Here is a 16,574-nt window from a genome sequence, read left to right on the forward strand (position 1 = left end):
AGATACACAGCTGTTTACCTGTGATGGGCTTGGCACAGGCTGCACATTTCTTGGCGTACAGGTTCCCAAAACACTTGAGGCAGTATGGAGAGTCCTCCCGCGAGGTGAATTGCTGGCCAGCCAGCTGAGTCTTGCACCCATTGCAGACAAAGCATTCTTTGTGATATGGCTCATCATGATAAGTAACACCTCCTTTTGTCAAGGCCTGCACATTCATTCAGAAGAGATCATTAGAATTATCCCTGTATCAGATTAATTTGACACCAACTTTCTATACAAGGATATTCAGCAGTTTGTACAGCCTGAGAAAATCCTACAGGTCCAAGAGTATTCTAAAAGACCTTCAACTGGTGGCAATAGGAGAGACTGTGAATAATGAGCTACTGGCACCTTCATGCTTTTATGATATATAACTGGAGGGCTCTTAAAATGAAGGAATCTCAGGAATTAATATTTGCTGAAGATCTACTGTATACTGATCTATACCAGCTGGCTGTGCAGAGCAGCAAGAGAAAAATACTTGGGAGACACAGTAGTTAGCTTTCTAGATAGTTCAGTGTTGATTGTATTGGTGGAAAAACAGTCGTGAGAATATGAAAAAAGAATATTTTGTTCCTCGAGACAAGAGCATTCTTCCTAGCACATGAGCCAGACACAGGTTGCCCTGTTGTGAGTGAGTTGGGTACAGACTAATCTGAGGGAACAACCAACCTAAGACGCAAGTTATTGACTAGTTATGTGACTTAGTTGCTCAACTGCAAGCTGAGTTCTGACCAAATTTCCTAAAACTTAAGCTACAAGATCCCAATTCAACTCTAATTGAGAAAAGTAGTTGTATAATGTCACACAGTTCTGCTCACTGTGCTATTCTGTTGTGTCAATAGTGAGAAATAAGCAGTCACTAAGGAAGCAATGCTAAGTTTTTGTAAGTCACTGGTTAAGCCCCAGCTGAAGTATTGTGTCTGATTTTAGACACCACACTTAAGGATGTCATGGCTTTGGAGATGGTGCAGAGGAGATTTACTAGAATGGTACCAGGGATGGAATAGAAAAGCTGGGGTTAGTCTCCTTAGGGAAGGTTAAGGGCAGATTTAATAAAGGCGTTCAAAATCATGAAGGATATTGGTAGAGTAAATAAGAAGAATCAAGAGGTCCTGTGCCTCAGTGCTAGTGCCCCTGCCTCTGAGTCAGAAGCTCTGGATTCCACCACTGGTGGGCGCTGTGGGGCTGGGGCGCTTTATCGACCTCTTGGATCACGTTTTATTTTGATGTTTTTTGCTTGGTTCAACTCCATGGACTTGCGGCCAAACACATTGAGTACTAAGTTGTAAAATCCTTCCAACACATGCCAATGGCAGATGGAGCATCAAGTTGTAAAATCCTTCCAACACATGCCAATGGAGGGTGGTAAGAGCAGGAGAGATTCCTGGTCAGCCATGTGATGGAAAGATATTGGAGTCTCTATCATCACTTTCCGTGGCTCCAGGCTATAACATACATATAAAAATGTATGTTGCCACAAGGGAACGGTTGGGTCTGTTGGCTGTACGGCCAGTGTGGATCAGATTGGCACCAACAGCATGGGGTTTATCCCGGTTCTGGCTGGGGTGGATTTGAAACCTGCCTTTGGTAGAGATCACGGTGTGGTGGGTCAGGCCTGCCTTTGGGCAGAGAACTCAAGAAAGAAAAATAAGAAGAAACTGTCTCCGATAATAGGAGGGCTGGTAACCAGAGGACATGGATTTAAGATAATTGGCAAAAGACCGGCAAATAGTGGCAAAAAATTGAGAGATGGGGAGAATTTCTTTAAAAAAACCAGCAAGTTTTTATGGTCTGGAATGGATTACTGAAAGGGTGAGAGAGGCAGATTCAAAAGTACCTTTCAAAAGGAAATTTGATATATACTTCAAAAGGAAAAAAGTGCTAGGCTAAGGGAAAAGGCAGGGGAGTCAAACAAATAATTGGACATCTCTTTTCATGTGCCAACTTAGGCATGATGGGCTGAATGGCCTCCTGTGCAGTGTACCTCTCAACATTTGAGGATTTTTTTTTCAGAAATCTGAGATATAATGATTTTTTATGTAAATACTGGCAGTAGCACTTTATTATTAAAGATGTAGAATAATTAGTCATGGGTGACTTAATTATCTTCTAACTGGCATTCATTTCACTAATGAAGAAATAGGGCCCATAATAAGAAATTTGAAACGGTCAGTCAAATTTTAAAACTGCCATCGTTCTCTTGGCGAGGTTGTTGATAATCTGCGTAATCAAGAGCACACTCAGCTAACACAGATATACTTCCTTCCTTTTCATAAAGCTGGGGTATCACTTAAAATGGCACATGCCATAGAATGGGCGTACTGAGCATCTAATTCCCAAGTGAAAGGATATTCAGTGTCCAAAAGAGGTAAGACCATAAGACATAGGAGCAGAAATTAGGCCATTCGGCCCATCGAGTCTGCTCTGCCATTCAATCATGGCTGATAAGTTTCTCAACCCCATTCTCCCGCCTTCTCCCCATAACCTTTGATCCCCTTACCAATCAAGAACCTGTCTATCTTGGTCTTAAATACACTCAACGACCTGGCCTCCACAGCCTTCTGTGGCAATGAATTCCATAGATTCACAACTCTCTGGCTAAAGAAGTTTCTCCTCATCTCTGTTCTAAAAGGTCTTCCCTTTACTCTGAGGCTGTGCCCTCGGGTCCTGGTCTCTCCTACTAATGGAAACATCTTCCCCACGTACACTCTATCCAGTGCACTAAAGTATTCTCAAAGCAAGTCTCAGGCATTACCTTCTTGCAACGGAAACATCGTGGAGCAAAGTGGTTCTCATAGCAAGGTACACAGTAAATCTCACTCTTATCAGGAACAAAGGCCTTTGATCCTATTGGCTGCTCACAAGTGTGACAAATAAAGCATCCTTCATGCCAGGTGCTGCCATTGTATTCAAGCTTACGGGTACCTGAAAGAGACAGAAAGGTTAATCACCGTCACACAAAAAAAAACTCATTTGTAATGCACAGCAATGCAACACCACTGGGCTGAATTTTACAGCAGCTGGACCAAGGTGCACTCGATAGCATCACGGAATGAGAGTCTTATCAATGACTCAGTTGGGCAGATTTCCTCTTCAGCTCTTTGGTGCAGCAGCTCTTTAGGTTGGAAACATGTATCAGAAATTTGGGCACAAGCTGCTCATGATTTTCTGTCCATTGATATCCAAGCTCAACACAAAGGGCACGCATATCACATATAGTTTGATGAAATATGTTCGGTTGTGGAGGTTTGCGCCTATCCTATTAATATTATTCCCTCACTGGATGGCTGACTATACCCAGAATTCACTCTTTGTTTTTTCCCTGCTCAACTCCTGAAGGTGTTGAGCGCTGCTGGTATATGTTTCCATGGACATTGAGTGTCCCCTAGTACTCACCCAAACAAGAGGCCTTCATATATGAGCTTAGAGACATCATGAATTTAGGCAAGATATTCATATATAATGTGGGGGAATCAGTGTTGAACTTACATGCATGTACTCTCCAGCAAGTAAGAGCATCACTGGGCTGCTATTTCCCTCCTTAGATAAGAAGCAATGAGGATCAATGTACTTCCATTATCACTATGCATCCAGAGATCATCTCACTCAGTAAAGACCTAGCATCAAACTAGAGGCCTTCCTTTACTGCATTAGCGATGTATTTACCAACTGAGCCAAGAGTGAATCACGTTCGACCACTGATTCACCCAGGAAGGGTGCGGGAGGGGAGGGGGCAGGATTGCAATGATTATGAGGTGGTTCTAATGGGCAGAATTTTGCCCTCGGTTGGCAGGTGGGCATGCAGCTGAACTCCGCTGCCCCGCCGCCATTTTGAGTGGGTGGGCCAATTAAGGCCCGCCCAGCGGCCTGCCCGACAGGAACCGCTATGCGCTTCCTGTGCGGTGGGGGGGAGGGATTCCCCATCTGTCAAAGTGCGCTCTTTCACGCATGCGCACGAAAGAGCGCACTGCTCCCTGAGACCAAGTGCTGTCTCAGGGAGATTACTGATGGTCTAAAAAACTTTAAAAATAGAAAAATTTAAAAATTATTAACATGTCACTTCCATGACAATGTCACACGAGATGGGACATGTTAATAAATATCACATAAAATTTATTAAAGTTTTTAAAAATGGACATGAAACCTCATCCCGCCAGTGGATGAGGTTTCACGTATTATCAGAAGCCCGCCGGGGCTCCTGGTCTGTCCACCAGCCTTAAGGTTGGACGGGCAGGTCTTTAACTATCTTAATTACCCTGTCAATGGCCTCAATTGGCCATTGACAGGTTGGCGGGCGGACAGCTGATTTCACTGTCCGCCCGCCTTCCTAAAGATTTAAGTGGACCAGGATGACGTCGGGGGTTCCTCCCGACATCATCCCGTATCATTTTCCCGTTGGCGAGTGGACCCCGCCCCCAAATCGCTGACGGGAAAATTCAGGCCAATGTTTCCACGTTTGATGTTTCTGGAACCAACCCAATAACAGAAACATGCAAGTTTATCAATTGTGGGAAATAATGGGCTGGATTTTATGGCCCCCTCCCACCAGGATATTTGAAGGTGGAAGGGCTTGTTAAAATAAAGCTCACGGCCTTCCCACCGCCTTCCTGCCCACCCCTGACCTGTCTCCCATATTACGAGTGGGAAGCAGTGGAGGAGTCAGGCAGCCCTCCCACCTTTGTGCCGATTGAGGCCCTTGAGTGACCAACTAATGGACGCTTAAGGGCCTCCAGAAATATTTTACCCGTAGCAGGAGGCAGAGGCCAGACAGGTAATGCAGCAGCTTTCACTGATTGGGCTGCTGTAGGGCAAGAAGTGGGGTGGGGGGGGGGCCTCCTTTGGGAAGGTCTCTCGTGCCCATCAGAGACAACACCCTCCCCCCTGCCATCTCCTCTTCCCCAAGGTCATACCCCCCTTTAAAGACCACCCCAACCAAGCCTCTCCAATCCAGTCCCACACCACCCCCCACCCCCCGCCCCCACTATCTGGAGTTGCCAGCAAGGCCTGTCCAAAGCCCTGGACTTAGCTTGAAGCTCGAGCTCCCTCACTTCTTCTTGAGGACTGCATATGGCTGCTCCAACCTGGCGCTGCTGCCAACCAATCTGATTGGCCAACAGCTCTGTAAGGCAGGACTTTCTCCCAAATGGGGGCAGAAGTCTCACCCTGAAACAATTAAGGTTGCTCCCTGCTCAAAACGGCTGCGAGGCAACTGGCTTTTGGGTGGGCTGATGACTGACCTTTCAGTTGGAGGGGGCGGTGAATTCAACGCCACTTAGCATCCAGCCCAATGAGTTTCAGGGTTGAGAATGAGTTCCGGCTGAAAACCTCATCCATGTGAAGCCTCATCATTAACAGATTATAATTTCTTTCATACCACAGAATCAATGGTTACCCAGCACAGGGGAATATACAGCCTCACCGCTTAAATATAGCTTCCTCAAAGTTCAAAGCTCCAAAACCTGACTATAATAATTCACTCATCACTCTAATCAAAACAAAGCATTGTCTAGAATTTCCATGGTGTTTCGCCTAATCATTTGCCATAACTTCAGCATTTACACTGTTTCCCTGGGGCGTATCCAATGATCTTCTGTCAAAGTAATGGTGGATGATCACTAGAGCACAGCTCCAACACCATTGCTCCTTGTCATATAATTGCTTTGTACTGGTGGGTCCTTAATAAAGGCACCAGGACAGAGTGCATAGTACCAGCCAGACCCCACTGAAGATCCAAGCAAGCAGATCACAATGAGACTGTGACAAAGGTGAAAGCATCTCTTCTCCACTTATATGCAACTATTGACACGCTTGACCACACCAACCTCACCTCTCCATCATCGTCCAGTTGGATAGTACTGTACTCACCTGGATCCATCCTTATCTATTGAACCGAAACCAGAGAATCACCTGCAATAACTTCTCTTCCCACTCTTGCACAATTACCTCTGGTGTCCCCTAAGGATCTATCTCTGAACCTCCTGCTATTTCTCATCAATGTGCTACCCTTGGTGACATCATCCATTTCAACATGTCTGCTGAGGACACCCAGCTCTACCCGATCACCAACTCTGTCAACACCTCCCCTGTCTCTAAATTATCAGATTGCTCATCCGATATCCAATATTTGATGAGGAGAAATTTCCTCCAACTAAATATCTGGAAGACTGAAGCTATTATTTTCAGTCCCTACAAGCTGCATTCCCTTGTCACTGACTCCATCTCTCTCCCTGGAAATGTCTTAGGCTGAACCAGACTGTTCGCAAATGCAGTGCCATATTTGACCCCCAAGGTGAGCTGCTGACCATCATGTTTGCCATCACTAAGACCCTCTGTTTCCACCTCTGTAAAATTGCTCAATTCGATCGCTGCCTCAGCTCATCTGCTTCCTTTGCTTCCTCTAGACTTGACTATTCTAGCACACTCCTGGCTGGCTTTCTGCATCTACCCTCAGTAAACTTGACATTGTACTTTCTGCAACCCAAGTCCAAAGTTGCACCAAGTCCCATTCACCCATCGCCAATGCATGTTGACCTACTCATGGTTAAGCAATGCTGATTTTTAAATTCTCACCCTGAATTTTCAAATTTGTCTGTGGCCTTGCCCCTCTATATGTCTGTAATTTCATCCAGTCCACAATCTTCCAAAGTATTTGTGCTTTTTTAACTTTGAACTCTTGTGCATCCCGAATTTTCATCGTTCCATCATTGATAGCTGTGCCTTTAGTTGCCTCAGCCCCAAGTTCTGGAATACCCTCCTTACATCTCTCCACCTTTCTGCCTCTCTCTCCTTCTTTAAGATACTCCTTGAAACCTACCTCTTTGACCAAGCTTTTAATCATGTTTTTATAATGATATAAAGGCACCACCACTCATAAGAAATGGTGTAAACACATTGTGGGTTCATTTATTTAAACTAGGGACAAGAGAACATATATACGTGGATAGAAAGCTTGAAGACATCAGCAGCAGAGCTATGTGTGCTGTGTGCGCTCAAGGCAAAAGTGAAATTGGGACTGGATCACATGATACACTTCCCTTCTCATGATGGCATACTGCTATCCCTTAAAGGCATATTATGACACCTTTGGTCATCTGACCTAATATCTGTTTATGCGACTCAGTCATTTTTTCCTTTTCTGGTGCTTCTGTGAAGTGCCTTATGACATTATATTACCTTAAAGTTGCTATATAAACACAAGTTGTTGTTGTCCTGCAGTAAAGAATTTGTGTTCCACAACTTGCTGTTAACTGATCAGAATGAGTCAGGCGACATCAGGATTCGATGTTAATGAGAATTTGTTGTTGTGTAATACTTTGCTGCCTTCTCGTTGCAAAGGGATATGAAATGTTTCCGATGATTGGTCATGCTTAGCTGGCTATAACTTAGGGAGATTGTTGGAACCGCCTAAATCATGCAGCTGGTGAATGTGTGCAATTTGACTTGTAGATACCTGTAAATGTGCAAATCTAGAGTTCAGCAATAAAGGAGCTAAAATAATTCAACAGGGCTGAACAAATAGGTCCATACTGAAAACAATTCAGGATTTTCCATCTCTTTTTAGTGCGCAGGCCAACTTTCTGATTCTTCCTCTCTCCTTAAAACCTTAATTCTGAGTACTTCATGAATCAATTGCAAAGTTACACTATCACTTTAGCTGATGGATGAAAAATGGCCTGACAGACTACTCCAGCAGAAGCAGGGAAGGGCAATTAAGCATTTGACAAATGAGACTAAAGGGCACATACCAGGCATGACGACCTTGTCACAAGCAATACATTTTGAGGAGAATTCACTGCAGTAGCAATCATTGCATAACAGCTCTTCTTCCTGACATGTAAATGGCTCATCTGCCAGAGATCTGTCACATCGATAACACCTGAAGCAATGCTCATGGTAGTGACGGTCTTCATAGAACAGCTCCTGTCCAAAAGAATCAAAAAAAAAGAGAGAGGGGTTGATATTTAGCAACAAGTAGGAAGGCAGAATTCCAAGAACCTGGCTCAATTACATAAATATTACAAAGGGTTCAATGTTAACCCTAAAACTCAGGTGAATCGTTCATCTAAATAAATAATTTACCTTTCCTGTCCTTCGAATAACCCCAAATGCTTCATAACCAATGAATTACTCTTAAGTGTGGTAAATGTAGGCAAACTCGGCAGCTAATTTGTGTACAAGATGCCACAAACAATAATGAGATGTCTGAGCAATTAATTGGTTTTGCAGCGCTGGTTGAGTAATGAATCTTAGTCAAAACATTGGGAGAACAACTCAGATAAAGAGACTATAATATAATGGTGACTACTAGACATCAAAGAAAATGTAAGGCTATTAACAGCCAACATTTGTATCCATCATTATCAGAATGGATTGCTGTCCATCAGCAGTGCGTTCAATTTTTGCTCCAGTTTTGTCACCACATCTCCTTAAGGTGATGACATATTGGAATGTGGTTCTATCTGGTAGCATAACCCAAATGGTTACATTGCGTGGGGCATTGTACTTCAACTGCTACCTTGTCAGAGATCATTTAATTCAGCATAGATAGAATGTTGAGCCTGGGAACTTCCTGGTGGCTGTGTCCCAGTTCCATGCTGAGCAGAAAATTTACCAATGACATGACCAGAGAAGTTCCTGCTGCGTTCCATAATCTGGCATTCTTGTCTCAGTGACCCCATCCACCAAGCACTCACATCAAAGTTAATTTCAAGTGTTACATGACAACATGCCAAAACACATTCACAATAACCTACCCGCAAACATCAAAAAGCTCCATGCTTGGATTTTGAAAGGCAGTACACACCAGAACATTCCCATGTACCTAACTTCTTTTCAAACGTATCTGTGCATTTCCATTGAAATCCATTGCAGCATAAGAGAGTAGGAATCTAGATCATTTCCTGGGCTGATTGTCCCCTCACCCTCCCAACATTTGTACCGGGCAGAGAGGCTGAAGCCTCTCCATCTCATCATGATCATGGGCCATTGCGGAATTCATGAGAAAGGTTGAAAATAAAATTATTCTTTTACAAGAAGATGTTCTGTACAATTCAAATACATTAAAATCTATCTTGTTCTGACAGTTCATGACTCCAGTAGAGTGCAGTTGGGTTTTGCTCTACTTAGTCACAAAGCTTCAATCTGCCTTTGATCTCAAACTCTGTTATTACTGAAACTCACTGTAGTACATAAACTGCATGGTCCACCACAAGTCACTGTGCATATGCATACGCAGAAGGGGAAAAGATGCTTGGAGTACAAATTTAATTCGGTATGAATTCAAAATAATCCTATGCATAATTCCAACAGATGAGCCAGTTTGCCATTGAAAATTTTATAGGATGAGGTGGGAAAATGATGCTCCATGGTCACTAATACCCAGCGGTCACTATCGATTACTAGTTGATTTATGTAGGTAGCTCTCATTGAGAAGAGAAGGATTCGGCAGGAGATATTTGGTTATTCTATGAGGAATCTCATAAGATACTGCCCTACACTCCTACAGTGATACAGTCTTAAAAACATACAATCATCACTATTTGATTCAGCCTCCATTGAAATTATTGGACGGTGGGCAGATGGTGCCTTATTATTACAGTTGTACTGAGTGGATGTGACCTGCAATAAATGAGAGCACTGCAAATCTCTTGAATTAAGACAGCAGCCAAGTTTTTGAAAGTAGCTTATTAGTTTTATAAAACTAAAGAAGATTAAGAGGTGGCTAAAATGGTGGCATCCAACCATTCTTTTAAATGACATGTCCATAAGATATGAAAAGAGTTCATAAACTGTTTAAATCAAAACGTACTTTCTTCCTATTTAAAAATGGACTTTGTTGGACCAAAAAACAGGATGGCTACAGGTCATACGACTTGCAAGTTGGCTACAGTTCTGGAAACTTCCAACAGTAATTATAGGACAAAGATCAACCCTCATCCTTGTGGAATCTCACACCTACCACTGTGGACCCATTACGATCATAGAAACAAGGAACAGAAATCTTTCTCCCCAGCCTAGACTTATAACAAAGAGACAGCCATCATAACTCATTATACCTTATAGCTACCATCTACCTCCTAAGGTGAACAATAGATTTTGACCAGAGACACAGGCCAGAATTTTCCAGCCCCTCACACCAGCAGGTTTGGAAGATTCCGGCCCTAGAAACTGCTTGTTCACCTGAAACTGACTCATCAATGGGCAACACCACATTACCTCAGCTCCTTTGGCCTTTGGAAAGTTTTAATGTTATATTCCTGTACTCCCAGGCAGTCTGCTGTTAAACATCCAGCCTGTTAACACCAAAGCCAGACTCTAGGCTGACAATAACGTCTGCCTCAAGTCTAAACCTCCTTGAAGCCTGGCCCTCTAGAAGATTCGTGCCATCGCCTGTAGAGTGGACCAAGTCTTTGGATACCAACCTCATCTTGCTGCACCATCACCAACTTTGAAAGAATTCAGCAACTCCTGCTTTCAGCTAGTTGAACCTGCCTGGACTTTTAACTCCTACGTGAAGGAACCCTCACTGGACTCTGACATTCACATGAATTAATATCCATATCTTTGGGTTTTTTTTTGTTTTAAGTTATTCCTAATTGTAAAACAATTTTCTTTCTTATTTCCTTCTTTTGCGCTTGCGTGCGTGTGTTTGTGTGAATATAGCTGTGATGATCATTCCCCGGGTTTAAATGTACGAATAAACAATACTTCTGATTTAGTCCCAAAGAGAGTTTGCTGCAAGTCACTTTAAAATTGACTTCACAAGCAGAGGGTCTGGGGAAACACGCCACAGCCTATTTCAAAAAAATTAAAACATCTCTGCTTACAGACAGATGGTGAGAAAAATAAAGGAGTTCAGTTTGCCTCTCTCCCTTGTCTGTAACATTAAACAGATGTAATCATTGGCTTTAGAAGCCAAAGAACCACTCATAGATCATAGAGTGGTTACAGCACAGAGGGGAGCCTTTCAGCCTGTCAATCCTATGCCAGCTCTCTGCAAACTCTCCTCAAGAGAAATTTAGCTCCAAATGACCAAATTTTACACCACAACTTTTAAACAATGACACACAGTCAAGGACAAGTAGCTTTTATAAGTTTCAGCCTCTATCCAAAAGTATCTGAGTCAGTTTTACAATTCACCTATATGCTATTAAAGATATGGCATACAGTGCATGACTCAAAGCTTGATAAAATGTTCTTAACGATTTACCAGCTTTGTGGTGTAAACAAAAAGTAGTTGCTTACAGTGTTGAATACAGTAAAGTGAGTTAAGTTTCAACAGGTCGAACAATTTTCTTATTTCTCCTTCACTTTTGTGTCAGAGATGAGGATGTAATTTGCTGACACAGCCTCATCCACGTTGCTGTTATTTTCAAGACTCGGAAGCAACATCTAAAGACCTTACAGGAGTGCTTACCCTTACTGGAACATGATGCTTTGGAGACAAGCACTTTGTGTTTCAGAGAAAAATGGCTGGTTTGAAGTTTTCCAATATTCATTCTCGGAATGACGGCATTGCTGGCAAAGTTGGCATTTATTGTCCATCTCATATCTTCATAAGACATGCACAATTATGTGTCATTATAAATAGAGATGTCATAAATCATCCTTTCTAGCTCCAACTACAGCTCAGTTTAGGATTTACCCTAGATGTGTGCATGCGCACGTGCATGAGTGCAAGTAAAATTTGTAACTGGTGGAGAATGTAAAAAAAAAAGTGCTTAGAGGATTAATATTTGAATACTTTCATTCAGAGTCCTTCATTCCACTTGCACATCCTGTACTATGCAAAGCAGGAAGCTTCCAGGTTCAATCTCTGACCTGTACTTTTGTTAGCTGGGGAGAAGAAAGGACCATTGGAAGGAAAGGGAAGAGAAAGCAGCCAAGGTTCCTGGTCCATTGATCGAATGTTCCCACGGATGCCAGGCTCGCTTATGGTCAAATTACCTGATCCCTTTTATTATCTAGGGTCAGAATGTAAGAATGGCATGACTTGGGCGTGACAGCCACCAGTGAACTGGTGAATTAGTCCCTCCAGGAGATCAGAGAGAATGGGTACATGGGTGGAAATCGCATTCCAAAACTTTTCCTTTTAAACGCAAGAGAGAAATACTCGTTTGAATAAATCCAAATAAAGAAAGGTCTCCTCGTGTTGACTTTGCTTATTTCCCACAGATTTCACGCAGTGGAAACCAATACGCTGACAGCATCGCACAATGATAAAATGCCGCTGATGACCTCTCTGAAGCAATTAATGGTCACAGCCAGGTAGGCGGAAAATATTCACTTGCAGACTTGTTTTCATTGCACAGATCAACTGATAAGAAGCAAATTGATGCTAGTAATTCAGTAATGGAGGAATGTTCACTGCATTAAATACAAGTGGTCTTCGAAGTCTTGACTTTTGCTTTAAAATAAATACTGTTAAAAGGTTGCCTGGCACCATACCAACAAAATGAAATGCTCTTCAAGGGAGACAAGGAAAATGAGCCACACTCCCAAAATCCTCTCACGAAACAAATGATGTTGCTAAATGTTTGGGAAAGCATTCAAAGAGCAACATTTGAAGAGAAGAAACTGAACATACAGACAGGCACTGCCAATGTAAACACAAAACCATTTGTTTATTGGAAGCTCGGAGCAGGGTTGCGTTAATATAACAAATATGTAAATCTCAAAATGATTAACTACCTGACTGTGTAAGACTAGGATCAAGACACACAATAGTACTCTGTGCTGTGGTAGTGTACTTACAGAATGCAGGTCTGGGAAAATCAATAAAACATTATCTACTGTGGAGAAACATTAATATTCACAGACTGGACAGTACTCTGGACTTGTTAATTTTCTACAGGAACTAACTTCCTTCAAGAGGAAATCATCTATTAATTTTTGAGGAAATGTAATAAAGTCATATTAAAGCTATTGACTTTGGAAAGTTGCAAGTACAATGACTCACATGAATATACACATGGAAGTTACAATGCTGAAACAGATCATTTGACAAAACAAGCCTGTGTTGGGATTTACTGCCCACGTGAGCACAGTCCTTGTATCACAATTTCGAAAGCATTCCAATCTCTTCAGGAGGATGAGGCCCATCAAAGATAGTGACCATTGGGTAGGAGGGGCTAGAGGTTGGGCTCAGCCTTGGGCCTGTGTAGGTCCCAACCTAGAGGACCGAGGCCAGTCTGTAATGGAGCTTTGGGCCTCATCAACATTTTACCCAGAAGCTGTTGTTACCTGAGGCACATCGACAGGAAACTTGTACGTTTGAAGAGCACAGATATTGGGCTGCTCCCTTGACCAGTACTGCCTTGAAGGTCAAGGTCTGAGAGGAGGATGTGGAGTGGGGCATTTATAACAACTGTGGAGTCAGGGAAGCACTTAAAAGTGTTTGTAAAAATTGGCTTTATTTGGCAGCTACTGAAAGCTTGCGAGTGCAGCAGACCTGTACGGTAACTGGAATTGGAGCCAGTCCCAGCTTAGAAAGCAATGTCAAAATGGGGTGGGGGGGCGAGTGATAGATGCACTTGCTCTCCCTTACCATTGAAAGTTTTCTTCAGAGCCAAAGGGTAGTGTGAACCAAATGGAAATAGGTTCTTTCCCAAATTCCCGTTGCTTTATTTGCCCTCACTACACCAGATTCCCAGCCCTCCAACAGCACACCGTTGCTAAGGATTATTTTCTAAAGAGTCTCAGTGGCACAAAAGAGACAAATAGCTATTGCCATTTTCTAAAGACTAGAGGCTGATGCTGAACCCGACTTACTAAGTTTGGAGAAAAGCCATTTGAGCTTGAGGTAAGTGAGGAGACAAGTTATGAGACATGGAAATAGTGCACAGATTTTGCTGCACATTCAGCTGAAATTTCTGTAAACCATTGAAGTGGCATGTGAACAACTGAGATGGAAGGACATGCACACAGCCCAGCAACATAACTTGACTCTGTTTCTGGAGCAGGAGGAGGGTTTCAAACTCAAGATAGATTGAAGACGGAGATGTGTGTTTCCTCAACATTTGTGGCTTAGGTTTGACGAACTGCTTTTCAGGTCACAATAACACAGTTGGGCAAGAATGGTATGTTAATAGCAAAATTAATTAATACATTTTAAGCATGTTCAAATCACTGTATTTACCCTAGCTTCATGTCCAATCAGCTCTTTGCACTCGTCACATGTATTTGCAAACAGGGTGTCATAACACGGGATACAGTAGGGGCTGTCTTCAGATAGGATGTACTTCCTGCCGTACAAGGATTCTTTGCAGTTGTCACAATCAAAGCGTTCACTCATCTTATATGGACAGCTGTCACTGTGAAGAGAAATGAGGGAAAGCTTTTATTCAAACATTAATTGGTAAGTGCAATTAATGGCATTTGTTTATTTTGAGTGAATTTCTTATGGTGGAAAGCATCCTGCTCTGTTGGAGTTGGCAAGAATCGTGGAAGAGCTAACTGGAAATTACTCAATATGTTTCTCATCCTCCCTTGTGCATTGGAAATTCTGAGGGAAGCTATGGAGCTGCTACTGGTTATTGGCCTACTTCCCCTCTCCATGCTCTCCCTTTTTCCCCTACTGACTCACACTGGTATATAATTCTACAGGCAGCATGCCAAAGTAGTCATTCATCATGGGTGAACCTAGACTGAGCCTTGTCAGCCTATTCAACCATGAAAGACAGCAGAAAGGAACCTGGTCCTATACTTTCCTGATGCCCATGCAACAAGAATCACTGGATAAGAAGAAGGAGCATAAACCTCCCCCTCCCTAATGCAGGAGCAATGATACCAACTCAATTGATGCAGAGATCAAACTTGGGTTACTGGGTTCTAGATAGCTCAATATCACACAACAACACTGCCGTCATTCACTGAGCCATCTGGACAGCTGCTAATTGTTATCCTGAGGCAGGTTAGAACAAGCAGAACCTTTTTACACATATGGTTTTGCTCATCATTTCCCCAATCTGAAACCTGTTAAAAGCCTTTCGAGAGTTTCATCATTTCCCACTGTGGTTTTTACCACATGCGCCAACTTTCAATGAATATTGGAATGGTGAAGCAACCTCACTCAATGTTAAAGGGGATTGGTCGTGATAAAAAAGCTGAGAAAACGAAAAGATGTGGATAGGATTGGTGAGGGTGCCTGGCAGTTCAGTCAAACGGGACTTCAAATCACATTGAAATAATGGGCTTTTACTTTTAAAACTTAGTTCACAAGGGAATGTTCTACTTGTTGATAATTCTGCAAATATAGAACTTATATTAAATATACAAGGGAATCTGGAAACCTTTTGTTTAGGACTTACTACTGACTTGGAACAACCTGCAAGTGAATTCCAACACTGTTACTGTATATGTTAAGGTCTCACTTGCTATACCATTAAGTGCCTTTGGTTCCCATTAGTTAGAGATAATCACACTTCAGACTCAAAATGCTGGAGCTTCATTGAGTGTATTTCTTGCTATTCTCCATGTGGCTGGTGGACTGAAAGACTGAAACATTGTTACTCTGCATATGACTGCAGCAGTGAAATGTGGCACCCAGGATGTATATTCATATAACAGTTAGTTCTTAGCTTTTTACAAATAATATAACAATATAACAAACGGGTTATAGTTGAGTTGAATACAGTTTCAGCAATACAGCTAATGGCGAAAAACTTTAAAAAAAGCTTTAATTATCAGTTGCAAAAATGCTGAACACCCCCACACCATTTCTTTAGTCTTTGAAGATAGTCTTTTTGAACTTTCAATATACGTAAACGCTACTCCTGCAAGTTTTAATGTTGAAACATTATACAGGGTACAAAACTACTGTGAACAACAAGTTCAAAACCACAGTGTTCTTAATAAAAACAAGTTGTGATTAAGATAACTTATATTGTTACCAGACTCCTAAAATCAGCATGAGAAAATGCAAAGAAAACAAGGTTAGGACTCACGAGAAGCGATTCCAACAAGTATCCACAGCTACCAGCAGGATTAGTACTGACAGGCTAAGGGTACACAGCACTCTACATTACTCTCACACCAAATGCCACAGTTAACAGACTCGTTTAGGCAGGAAGATGACTTATCACAAGAATATGTAACACATGGGCTATTAAGGCAGCATGCTGTTAATTTGAATCTCCATCTCACCGTCTATGCAAACCCCTGCAGCTCACTGATGGGAATAAAGAAAGGTCTATTAATACTGACAGATAGATTAAAAACTGGTGAAAAAGCAAAGCTGCTTGTATTAAACTGTCACTTAAGTAAAATATGAAAACAGCTGAAAGTCAATAGCATTAGCGTTCGACTTGTGAAAAGATACAGAGATTGCTGTGAAAAGTAGTGTATACGATAACATTCTCTGTCCTGATCTTGAATGCAACGTGCATTACTTATGGCCCTTTTACTAATGAAGAAAGCATCCGTCCAACAGCACAACCACCTATTAGTAACGATCATTTCACATACTTCAAGGTTCACTTTATAGACAGTTCTACTACACATCACAAAAAACATAGAAACACATTGCATTTTTA

General features: G+C 42.2%; 1 protein-coding gene across 2 annotated transcripts in view; it reads right to left on the reverse strand.

The window, feature by feature from the left end:
* Positions 1–16,574, reverse strand: part of fhl3a (four and a half LIM domains 3a) — a 127,857-nt gene that overhangs the window by 13,333 nt on the left and 97,950 nt on the right. Inside the window, exons 1-5 of one of the 2 annotated variants that reach the window (XM_078567001.1) lie at positions 15,987–16,004; positions 14,180–14,354; positions 7,788–7,962; positions 2,798–2,967; positions 19–205 (exon numbers count right to left, since the gene is read on the reverse strand). In XM_078567001.1, the coding sequence (XP_078423127.1) occupies positions 19–205; positions 2,798–2,967; positions 7,788–7,962; positions 14,180–14,335 (688 nt within the window). In that variant the 5' untranslated portion in view covers positions 14,336–14,354; positions 15,987–16,004. Of the gene's footprint in view, positions 1–18; positions 206–2,797; positions 2,968–7,787; positions 7,963–14,179; positions 14,355–15,986; positions 16,005–16,574 lie in introns of those variants that run through there. The other variant, XM_078567000.1, reaches the window with a different exon arrangement.

Source organism: Cetorhinus maximus, chromosome 21 (genome assembly GCF_964194155.1).
Source record: "Cetorhinus maximus chromosome 21, sCetMax3.hap1.1, whole genome shotgun sequence".
Lineage (NCBI taxonomy): Eukaryota > Metazoa > Chordata > Chondrichthyes > Lamniformes > Cetorhinidae > Cetorhinus > Cetorhinus maximus.